Source organism: Schistocerca nitens, chromosome 2, assembly GCF_023898315.1.
Source record: "Schistocerca nitens isolate TAMUIC-IGC-003100 chromosome 2, iqSchNite1.1, whole genome shotgun sequence".
Lineage (NCBI taxonomy): Eukaryota > Metazoa > Arthropoda > Insecta > Orthoptera > Acrididae > Schistocerca > Schistocerca nitens.
Window position 1 is genome coordinate 72,336,628 of NC_064615.1, and position 13,066 is coordinate 72,349,693.

Below are 13,066 nucleotides of genomic sequence, written 5' to 3' on the forward strand. Positions count from 1 at the left end.
TCGCTTTTTACCTTTTTCTTTCATGAAATGGAAGGACTGACGACCCAGTGGTTTAGTCCCATTAAACACATAACCATCACTGTGCAGCATGTTCAGATGAAGCATTTGTTACTGAGTATACACTTATTTTCTTGTTTTCAGTTTCATCTAAGAAAACATTATCAATGAGGGTCCTACTGTCTCTCACTGCCCATGTGGGAAAGTTACTGAGATAAAATTGTAGGATCCAAATAAGGTTTCCAGATCATTTTTCCTATCAGAATCCTTTAGAAAATCTACTTGCTGCTGTCTGATATATAGCATTGTAAGGAATTCAGATTCCTCAAAAACAGATCAAAACTACTCATTGGGGATCTGTATACAGTTATAATAATTCTCCATATTAATTCATAAGCGTGCACTTCTGCGTGCTGATAACATAAAATATACTTGTCTGAGTGACTTTGGACTTTGGTTCTGTCTTAGTATACCTTACAACCCCTTTCCCCATATGAGATCTAAATGAATAAAATGCTAGATTTTAATCTTTTATGTGTAACTTATCTAACGTGGTGGTTATCTGGTGCTCATACAGGCACAGGATTGTCCATCCCTTTGCAGCACTAAATTTTTCAAACGGACAAGAAGAAGCTCTTGTGCCTTATTACTCAATCCTATAATAGTCTGATGAAATAAGCTAACCTTATTTTCGTATGTGTTCTTAAGTATTTTGTGGAGTTGTTATGTTGTTTTATCCTCTTTCATAACAAGGTGTTTCAGTCCTATTCTAACCTAAGAAAGGTACCTCTCTGACATCAGTAACCACAGGGATCTTGCTTTGTATGATGCCCCCACCCTTGTATTTTTTCTGCAAGAAGCTCAGCCAACACTGGCTGCATTGAAGGGCAGCGTGGAGGGTAAAAATCGTAGAGGGAGACAAGAGATGAATACACTAAGCAGATTAAGATGGACGTAGGTTGCAGTAAGTGCTGGGAGATGAAGAAGCTTGCACAGGATAGAGTAGCGTGGAGAGCTGCATCAAACCAGTCTCAGTACTGAAGACCACAACAACAACAACATAGATAGGTGCTTCTCCCCCTGTTAAATTTCTGCGGATGCTCATATTCCATCAGAAAACAAAATAACAGAATGAGTTCCACAGTTCCACAAAGTCAGTGCTTATCTATTTTGCTACAATACCTTGCTGCTGGCAATTCTTCCGAAGACTTGAAATAACAAGTGCAGTTTCACCCTAGACTATTTGAGATGTGCACTAAATTATACAACGAGATAACTGTCTACATATACCTTCATTCATAACTTTTCCTTAATTTCTTTTTTTTTTAATCTTCCTTCATAACAATCCCTACATTTTCTGAGCAACTAATCAAACAATTTGCCATTCATAACTCTTCAGTTTTTGTACTCATCTGTCCTAACTTTTCAGACTGCCGGCAGTGATTTATACATTTTGATGCACTCTAATAATAATGCACTTTGTCTTGTTTTGTACTCGTTTTCCACATTACAAGAAACCTAACCTAGTTTAATGTAATCTCCTTGGTTTGTGTAGCATGTGAGAGACTGTCAAGGATATTGTCAGTACTGCTGCAGACTGCACAGTATTTCGAGGCAGCACAATCGATTTCCAAACTTTTTGATATTCTCAATATTTTTTTGCACAGCCTCTGTCTCACTCCTAGATGGTCAATATTATTGTGAATCTAAGAAATATTGTCAGTATTATTGACCATCTAGGGGCTGCATTATAATTGCATGTTCAGTTGTAAAAAGTGCAGCTTCCATTAAAACAAAAATAAAGAAATTCCAAACGAGCCTTGAAAAGGAGAAACTTTTGGAAATAGACAAAAAATTGGTCAAGGGTACCAAACTCTAGATGTCTGTTTCAAAAAAGAGAAGGGCAGAATTGGGTTAAGCAATACTGAAAATTGTAAAATACTAGCAGAATATTTTCGTCACCTTCTGAACTGTCCTGAACCAACTCATAAATTGGAATTCTCAGATATTAATGAAAATTTGGAAGGCACTTTACCACCAACTATAGAATAATTTGAAGTGATTAAAAGCCTCTAAAACAACAAAGCTAGTGGAGAAATTCTATTGCAGTTGAACTTTTGAAGTGGTCCTTGCCAAATAAAGCAAATGAATTAAATTTACTCTTTGAAGAAATATGGAAAACAGAAAAAATCCCAGAGGAATGGAAAGTTGCCTTGATACATCCATCCCCCCAAAAGAGATCATATACAGGATGTAAACTACAGAGGAATCTCTTTACTGCCAGTGACATATAAGGTATTTTCCAATATTTTATTAAGCAGAATAGACACAGCTCTAGGAAATCATTTAGGTGAATATCAAGGTGGTTTTAGGGAGGGAAAGTCATACTCAGAACAAAAATTTAATCTCAGGTCAATATTTCACCACAAATTACTTAATTCAAAGGACATTGTAGTTATGTTTGTGGATTTCCAAAAGTCTACAAGTCTGTTGACACAGAAACTATAGATAAAATAGTTTGAGAATTTGGCGTAAAGTTTAAACTGGCAAACCTAATTGTGAAACCCCTGCAGATACAGACTGTAAAGTAAAATTCATTAAGGCATTTCAGTCTTTCAAAATAGAAACAGGTATAAGACGAGGTGACAACCTATCTCCAGTTCTTTTTAATGGTGTTTTAGAGAAAACAGTGAAAAAATGGATGAAAATCCTATTGAGCTCAACATTTTGCCAATAAGGTTAGGAAGAGGAAGCAAAAAGATCGAACTCTTGCATTTCCAGATGATTTTTCTATACTATCCAAAAATGTGGCATCTGCTATAACATAAATAAATTTCCTGGAAGAAATAGCCAGCAGAACTCACTTAAGAATTTCTGCTGAAAAAAAGTTTAACAAACATTAAGGACGTTCCAAAATTTCTGGAAACACGCTGGCCAAATAGAAAGAGAGGGAAAAAAATCAAGTATCTAGGGGAAAGAATCCAAGAAAATGTTTTGGAAAAATCTGCAATAGAGGAAAAGTTATATAAAGTGGAAAAGCGTGGGGTGTCACCAAAGACCTCTACAATAAAAAGTGCCTATGCAAAAATAAGTTGTAACAGCACAGTAGTGAAGCCAGAATGCCTATTCGCAAGTGAATGCCTGGCATTAAACTATAACTTAGATAAATTAGGAGTACTAGAAAGGCAGTTTATAAGGAAAGATTAGGACCACAAAACACAGCAGAAGGTTGGAAATTATGAAGTAATGCTGACATATACCAAAATATAGAAAATATTTCATACCTAATGAGGAAAAGAAGACTCATGTTCTTTTGACATTTATTTTGAATGGAAGACAATAGATTAACTAGTAAGACTGTCAAATACTTGTGAGGTAAGAAGTCCACAAGAAGTGTGGTCAGGGAACGAAAAAAGGATTTAGAAAGAAGCAATATAAAAACAGAAGACATAAACAAGAGAAGCCTTTTGGGAAAAAGTATTGAAAATGGAAAGACTGCAAAAAGACTGGTTCAAAATGGTGTGAAGACAAAAAGAAGAAACACAGCAAATAGATGAAAGCATGCTGCTAGAAAAGAAAAGAACAAAGAATGAAGGATTGAAATTGGAATGTGGTCTTCAGATGGCTTATTAAACCACTTTGGTACAGAATGAGGTTGAATTAATTATGCTATTGGTATGTCTCCAAAATCATATATAAATAGCTACGGCATTTGTTCAATTTGTCAGTAATCTAGTGTTTTCAATTTGAAATTTTGTTCAACAAATACTCTTAATGTGGCATTAGTAATAAAGTAGCTTGAAGAGTTTGTAGTGTGTTAAGCACCCTGTTCACTATCATAACAATTCATAAACTTTTAATAGGTTTGTCAAATATTTGACTATGTATGGCACTATTTGACATGTTTGTCAAACATAAAGCATGTTTGAGAGAAATTTCAATTGAAAGCAGATTTGGCATGATGGTGGACATTGCTTGTTTTGATGTTTTGCCATGCATGATTAGCAAAGAAGAGTTTTATTACAGTTTATCTCACGGTATCAAAAGTTTCCACAAATATGGAAACTGCAATCAACATAAAAACAATACAGCACTGGCAGTTACCAAAATGATTGAGGTGTTGCGCCCTTCCCAGCCATATATTACGCAGGAAGAGGTCAAGAAGAAAATTAATATCCTGTGCACAGCATTAAAGTGGAAGTGCAATAAAATAAAAAATCGGAGCTCTATGGTTCTTCCACAAATTATGTCTATGTTCCCACACTGTGGTACTTTATGAACTGTCATTAGAAGACCAAGTGGAAGACCATACTTATGTTGTCTTTTTCAATGTGAGGACAAGGTGACTCAACTGTTAAAAATTTGACTGTACATTTGGATAAAATTTATGTAATAATCATGTTCTGAGCGTAATTTTTTCTTTAGTTTTTTTTGTGGGTATATTTCTCTCTCAACTTCAATTTTTCACGGTTTTCTTTTTTATACGAAGTACTAAAGTCCGTGCAAGAAATGTTTTGTCTGGATTAGTGGCCATTCCAACTACTGTCAAAATATTTCAGACATAAACAGTGTCTGTTTCAAAAATGAAGTTAAATTGACAAACTTTGTTGGTGCATATACAGGCTTATTTGACAAACTTGTGGATAGAAAGTGACAAACTTGTATGATTGTGTACTGGCTGCATTAACATCTTAAAAGTCCAAGGAAAAGAGCTATTGGCATTGAACAACATTCCTGTATTACACAAGCATTTGCTTTGTTCAAAAATTTGGTTAATTAAATAAGCAGTCAACAATATTTACATGACAAATTTTATTTTTCTAAATCTCTTTACAGCTAGGGAGAAGATTGTTGGGTGGTACCATACTGGACCCAAGCTACATAGAAATGATGTTGCAATCAATGAACTCATTCGGCGTTACTGCCCAAATTCAGTCCTAGTAATAATTGATGCAAAGCCAAAAGATCTGGGTCTCCCAACAGAAGCATACCGTGCTATTGAAGAGGTTCATGATGTAAGTAGGAACACTAAAGTATGAAGTGATTGTTTCAGGGAATATAAATTCAATATTAATACAGTTACAAACATATGTATATAATGATTTATGGTTATTACTGATATACTTAAGTCACACAGGAAATCATTGATATAAATTTTTATGTGAAGTATTCTTCAGCCCCAGGTTGCGTATCAGTTATTACCCTCACATAAAATGAGGTTATATAATACACCACATTTTTCTTGTAATATTTTATCCATACACATCAGAAGAAAGAAAGTAAAAGTAACATTATCAGCCAAATTAACAGTTACCATGTTCCACTTTGTGTAGCATTAGACACTTTTTTTTTTATAATGGAATAATATCTGTTACGATCTAATTTCTATCTACATTATGAAGTTAAATGAGAAAGAAATATTGCTGTGACTGTCCAACATTTGGAACTCAGTAATATTTTGAAATATTATAAACCAGGCTGATACATGCAAATGTGTAAAAGAGTTCACCCATTACAAATGATAAAATTGAATTCAGCTTGTAGGCAGAGGAAAGTGAACAACAGATTACATTGTCTTGGTGACCCAGGTTAGGATAGTCTGCCTTCTGTTTTGTGTACACAGTTATTGAAGGAATCTGCTGTAGCTGAAGATGTGCTAACCGTCAGCAGTGATAAAATTCACTTCATTAACATGTACATTTTGGTGGTAGTTCAGTTAAAGTACTTGTTTATTCTGAAGAGCAGTTGAATATGTAAACATATTACAAAGCTTAACATAATGGAAGAAAGTTTATAGATACAATATAATTAATGTAGTACTCAAATCACTGAAGGCAGATGAGGGATGATACCTTTGACAAGGCCATTGCCAATTTCCTTCCATATCCTTGTCCATTATGAGCTTATACTTCATCTGCAGTGAAATTGAGGAGACATTAAACTCTTACTTCATTCATCTTGTTCTTTCTTATTGCATGCCGTGTATAGGGTCTTCTGTTGTGTTATGTAAATTTACACTGTCCTTTCTTAGCATAACCCCATACTCAACATTTCGCTCTCTTTCAATATCTTGTGTATTGTATCTATTTTGACTAGCTATAAACATTGTATGTTTAATAGTAAGCATCATATCCTACATGATTCAGACCAGATTATTGTTCTTAATTTTAAGTAGCATAGCAATTATAGTGTGGAAAACTGTCTGATGCAATAATATTACCATTTTATTAACATTTCTTTCAAGGATGGTTCTCCAACATCCAAAACATTTGAGCATGTTCCAAGTGAAATAGGTGCAGAGGAAGCTGAAGAAGTTGGTGTGGAACATTTGTTAAGAGACATTAAAGATACCACCGTGGGCACACTTTCACAGCGAATTACTAATCAGCTCCTTGGACTAAAGGGACTACACTCTCAGTTGAGAGAGATACGTAATTACCTAACCCAGGTATGTGTGCCTAAATTTTATCAAACTGTGACTATATTGTCTTTGCATTAGATTTGTAGCATCACACTAACTCCATGTTTCCTGACTAGCAGGCTTTTCCTAACTACCAGGCTTGACCTTGCAAATGTCACTTGATCTATTTGATGTGTCAAAAAGTAAAACTTTTTCACCAACTTGTCTTAATTTTTTTCTTGTTACATATGTGTGGGGTTCTCATATGGGTTTTCCTTCTTAGGTGTATCTCATTATTTGGAACTTGATTGATATTTGTTTGTCACTTGTTGTTGTTATAGAAGTTTGTGTATAAGTGTGAAATACATTATAAAAAATCATTCATCTGAAAGGGTGAACCATTGTTCCTCAGAACCTCTGGTGTCCTGGCCCACTGACTTTGAAAACCCACCAGAGATCATTGAACTCTACCTAGGCCTCTAGGCAGAGCTGCTACAACCACAGGCGCTAGCATGTCCTGTCACGATGCCACACACCATCTTCTGGCCAATTGAAGCTCACAGTCACCCTATTAAGTTCTGCCAAGCAGTGACATGGGGTCTCAGTGGTGTTTTTGCATTGCTATCATTTCATTATCGTAACACACCATTGGTTTTCTGTTATTGGATTTCATCTATAGTACCATCAGAAAGTGTCCATTTTCCTCATTGTTTGTTTGTGATCCGCTGCTGATGTCCCAAGATTGGTCAGTCCAGCCTCATTGGGTTTCTTTTAAGTTGTTCAGACATTTGGTCGAATCTGTAGCAATAATTGGTGATAAGGTAAAAGGTTAACAGAGTACCACAGAAGCAAGGCATGTGAAACTCTTGGAACAGCAGTGGGTGTAACTGCAGCAGCAATTACAATAATAATTCCAGCAGTAGTTTCAGCAACAATATCAGCAGCAAAATGAGTTGCCCCATCAAAAAATCTAGCTTGTGAAGGATTAGCTGCAGATACAGGGTACCCACACAATACGGGCAGTGGTCACTTAACAGGTGGAGAGCCAAACATTCTCATTTTCCAACATTTCACGACACTAAAGAAGATTGGGACACACATTTATAGTCGCTGGAACATCACTTTACTGCCTTTCATGTTGCTGATGACAGTATGTAATTATCACTTTCTTTGTCTTTAGCTTCCCAGAGATGTTTTTCTTTCTTAAGACATTGTCTTCTCTCTCAAATCCAGGTGGTCTCAAGTTCGAGGAAATGTGCATGTTAGTTTGTAATTATTGTTTGCAGAGATTCCCTGTGGTCACATTGTGACTCGAACTTTATCAATAACTCAAATAACCTGGACATTCATATTGTTTCTGGTTGACTGATTTATAAACTAGATGACCTATCATTGGAAGATATTTTGACAATTTCACACTTGTTTGAAATTGCACAAGCCGAAAATGAGTTCCTCATGGCCCGGCTCAAAGTATCAACAGTCCTTATAACACACTGTTCCCCAGGAATGTAAAATGCCAATAAATTACTTCAAAGACAGGACACCATGATTCATCAGTATCAGATTTATTAGTTGCTTCTGAAAAACCAGTTGTGCCCTGTTAGCAAATGGGGACTTCAGTCATCCCTAGACTGCCTCACGGCTCACCCATCTGCATAATGTCTGGATAGTTGGGTACACTGCACCCGTTGTGGAAAAGCCAGTCGCCATAAATAGTCCGAGCAGTCAGAGTTAGTTCCTTACATGCTTCAAGGAACAATGTCTAAACTTCAGGCAGTAGTACCCACCAGGCTATCCTTTCATGAACGAGCTCTATGTAAATGTCACAGAATGAACAAAATCATAGGTTACCAGATGGTTACAGTTTTCTTGATAGTCCTACAAATGCCTGCTCGACTAGGTTCTCGAGGATTAACCCCACACTCCTGTAAGTGAGCAGTACATGGTGACAGTTGTGTTTTCATCTAGAGTCAATTCACACCAGCTCAACCTGCAAGCACTATTTGTTCTCAATAAACAAGCAACCAGAAACATTTTCGATCTGGATGTAGTTTGCGTTCTCCATCAATGAGGAAGTACGTGTTGCCTCTGATGTGGTACTCTCCATGAACATGACAACCTGTAAGCTGCATTTGTGCCTCTATTAAAATCTGGCCAGGGGTGTGCCACAGATTTCCAGGCTTAGATATCTAGATGCAACATGGCCCATTCCAGTCTCCATGTGAACGGCTTTTAGGCAGGAACTCTGTCAAGTCCACAGGACTGGGGTGATTGCTGTTAAAACAAGCACTGGGGCCACGCTCCTGTTTATAGGTAAGAAACTCAGTGGCTCTCTTCGGCTATGTGGTGACTCTAAATTGACAGTCAGTGCTCAGGCACAAGTAGAAACCTACACCTTACCACATCCAGAAGACCTCACAGGGCTTTTCAAAGGAGAATAGTTTCCTAAGATTGACCTAGCAAACAAATATTTGCAAGTTCAAGTAGATGAGGAAACACAAAACATCATAGTTGCTCATACCCCCTCCTGTTTGTGCTAACACTTGACTTTCGGGATATCTTCCACTCGTGCAATATCTGAGAGATACCTGGAACAATTAACCTTGTCCATTTGTGTTCGCACAAACCATCTGAACAACTTAATTGTCACAGGAGCTACATGCTAAGAACACCTATGAAGCATTTTGCACACTATTTATTACATTACGTGATACATTGCTGAAGGGCTACTTAGACAAAAGTTAGTCTTTCGGAGAGCAAGTTGAATACCTCATGCACTTGCTAAACAGGTACCCTATTGCAGTGTAGCAGTTATCACTCCCGTCACCTGCACTCTAAATGAACTATATTCAAAGTCCTTCCCACAAGTGGCCCATATCATGTAACTGCTAAATCAGTTGCAGAAGAAACTTTTTCAGTACACACGATTGCTGCTTGTGAACATGTCTTCACACAGTTAAAGCATACACTGCACCGAGCGAGGTGGCGCAGTGGTTAGACACTGGACTCGCATTCGGGAGGACGACGGTTCAATCCCGCGTCCGGCCATCCTGATTTAGGTTTTCCGTGATTTCCCTAAATCGCTCCAGGCAAATGCCGGGATGGTTCCTTTCAAAGGGCACGGCCGACTTCCTTCCCCGTCCTTCCCTAATCCGATGAGACCGATGACCTCGCTGTCTGGTCTCCTTCCCCAAAAACCAACCAACCATACACTGCACTTAGCAACCTTGCACCATTTTCACCATTGTGTTGACTGGTTCACACTGCAGAGGCCACTCCATATGGCATTGGTGCAATGGTGGCACATATCAGACAATGACTGTACTGAACAACCCATCACCTTTCTGTCAAAGATGCTGGTACACTACTCACAGGTAGAAAAAGATATGTTTGTGATTGTCCTTACAGTGTAGTAGTTCCATGTATACCTGTTTGGGACTAAGTTCATTATGATCATGGACCGGAAACCACTGGTAGGACTATTGACTTCCAGTCTTCTAAACTGAACAGCACTATGCCTCCAACATTATGTGGTACAATTATACAATTAGGTAAAAGCCTACAGCACAATACACACATGGGAACTCTCTATCTCGCCTTCCTGTGGGACCAGAAAGTATTATGTTTCCACACTGATGCAGAAAGGACAGACCTTGGAAGAATTTCCTTAACAGCTGCATCAGTTGCTGCAGTCACGCACCCCGACTCAATCTTGCCATAAGTCATGCATTATGTACTCCACGGGTGGCCCCACATACATTTCAAACACAAATCAAGAGCTCCAGACCTGGTACCACTGTGTTGTAACTGCAGCATCCTTTGGCTACAGGTTTTACAACTACTTCGTGGCCACTAGGGAATGTCGTGGATGAAAGCTCTAGTGATATGACACTCTTACTGGCCAAACTTAAACAGGGACTTGGAAACAATGGTGTGAAACTGCTCGGCGTGGGCTCAGCATCGTGCAGCATCCCTGTCCCCAATGTTTTGCTTACTGGTCCCCTCCCCCACTGCCACCCTCCTTCCCTGCACCACCACCAGTTGCACGTCCTCAACATCACATCCCTCCAACTAACCTCAGACCGCATTTATTCGGACTTTGTTGTCCGATTTGTGGGCTTAATGCTCATATATGTTAAGTATGGAGTCAGCCACAATCTCTTTTCGTTCAGATTCTAGCTATCGAAGGCCTTGCCTGAACTATAATATTGGACAGTAGGTTTCAGACAATTGAGGACATCAATTAGTTGGCCATTTCACCCACCCTCCAGTTGCAAAGCAGAGCATATGGTGCAAACATTTAAGCAGCGAATATTGAAAGCAGTGGGAACTACCACCACTATCACCAACATCTCCACCACAACAGCAGAACTGATACTGTACCTGAGTATGTACAGGACAAGAACGACCCAGGGCTAGAGTCTTGTGGAACTACTCTGTGGGAGATGACCACAAACGTTCCTCCATCTCCTGGCACCAGGAACCGGAACCTGGCAGTCAGGGTGCTGATCACTGGGAACAGTAGTATGGGCGCACTCCTGTGGAGAAAGACGTACAGACACTGTAACAGTCTGCTACAAAATGGTGAGATAAATTAAGGATTAAATGTGAATTTTGTGTTTTGCTTCAAATTAGTTAAACTTTTTTGCCAGTACTGTTGTAAATAGTAGCGGATGATTACTTAGCTTTGTCTTTTGTTTCGTAGTTGGGGTGACTGTTAAAATTTTTCTTCAGTGCAGATAAATTAAGATAGAATTTACAGGATGTCATACATGCACTTTAACGAAGTATGTACACTGAATTTTGTCCATTTTCAGGCTGTATTAAATTCTAACACCCTTCAGGAATATCAGTCCTGACAATCAAACTTGCTCCACATGCTACTTAACTGAAATAACTTGAACTAACACACTCCCATACCAACTCAATTGTACTAACTCCATATGTAATAACTTGTACTAATTTGCTTGGGCTCAGGCACCTGGTTATTCATAAAGGTAACAATGACAGTTCTTTACAAACGTTTATACATTTAAAAATTTTAATGAAACACAATAGCACATTTTACATTAAACTGTGTTACAAGTTAATGAACAACATAATCAGTACACACAGATTAATTACACAGCCATGAAATATGTGATGTTTGCTTCAGAAAAGAAACAGTTATAATCAGAAATAGTATTTCTAATTACAGATGTATATGTTGAGTGTAAATATGAAATGATAAGATTTACTTCTATATGTGTCATCCTTGTTCTGCTTGTGTCTGTATGTGTGGATGGATATGTGTGTGTGTGCGAGTGTATACCTGTCCTTTTTTCCCCCTAAGGTAAGTCTTTCCGCTCCCAGGATTGGAATGACTCCTTACCCTCTCCCTTAAAACCCACATCCTTTCATCTTTCCCTCTCCTTCCCTCTTTCCTGATGAGGCAACCGTTGGTTGCGAAAGCTAGAATTTTGTGTGTATGTTTGTGTTTGTTTGTGTGTCTATCGACCTGCCAGCGCTTTCGTTCGGTAAGTCACCTCATCCTTGTTTTTATATGTATAATAATTTAGTTACTTTTAGTGTAAAAATTGTTTCAAATTACTTTTGAATCAGAAAATACAAATATGCATTCATTTTTAGTCCTTAAATTTTCACCTAAAGAGTATCTGAATAATAATAAAATGTTATATTCATAATTAAACATCGTAAGTAAAGGGCAAAAACATAAACTTTCATGTTTGACTGTAAACCAAAATGTGGCTAATGTAGTTTCCAAGGCAAGGAATTGATCTCTTTATTATGATGTGTCTGAATCTGCCACATTACAACACCAGTAATTCTGGTGAATGCTCTTGGCCAGTCCATAATGTCAGTTCAGACACTGAAGGGTTGTTTGGAACATCGTCATACAAACCAACTCTATCCATGCTTGCCACGAACAGTGATACACCCTAACCAGAAAGCCCACGATTGCCAGTCCCATGACTTCATAGATTTGACTTGTGCCTAAGAAAACCAGATACTTTTTCATTGGACACAGACATGGAGATCTCTTTGCATTCTGTTATCACAGTCAACAACACCAGCATCACCACATCCAAGCTTAATGTCAGACATCCCACTTCCTTGCTCCAGTCTGTGGATTTAAGTGCAAGACACTATCTGTACCACCAGTTCACCTTGTGAAACATTGCCCATGACACATCCAGTTGTACACACCCATTCGAGGGGGGAGATATGATACTCTTGCCCGACAACATTGAAAAAGCCCATTGGAAAGCATGGAAATTTTACATTGGCAACTAGGCTGAACTGTTACAGCCATAAGCACTACTAGTGCCTGTTGTGGTGCTGCCCACTGTATTTCACCAGCCAGTTATAGCAGTACTAAAATTACCACCAGGCACTGATATGGGACTAAGTGGTGCATTTGCTTCGCTATTGTTTCATTGTCATAACGTACCATTGCTGTCTCAGGTTATCACTCTACAGATCATTCTTTGGACTATTTATCTATGGTGCCATCTCCATTCAGCCAGTTTCCTCATTGTATTTCTTTCTGTTCACACTTGGAAATCCACTGTTGATGGCTCCAGATCAGCCAGTCCAGCTCATGGTGTTTCTTTTAACTCGTTCCCGACATTTGATCAAATATTTGTCATTGTAGAACAAACAGTGATG

The 13,066-nt window shown here is 38.2% G+C and overlaps 1 protein-coding gene across 1 annotated transcript in view; it reads left to right on the forward strand.

The window, feature by feature from the left end:
* Positions 1-13,066, forward strand: part of LOC126235728 (26S proteasome non-ATPase regulatory subunit 7) — a 59,579-nt gene that overhangs the window by 42,755 nt on the left and 3,758 nt on the right. The window contains exons 3-4 of the mRNA XM_049944503.1: positions 4,834-5,012; positions 6,242-6,445. Of these exons, the coding sequence (XP_049800460.1) occupies positions 4,834-5,012; positions 6,242-6,445 (383 nt within the window). The remainder of the gene's footprint in view (positions 1-4,833; positions 5,013-6,241; positions 6,446-13,066) is intronic.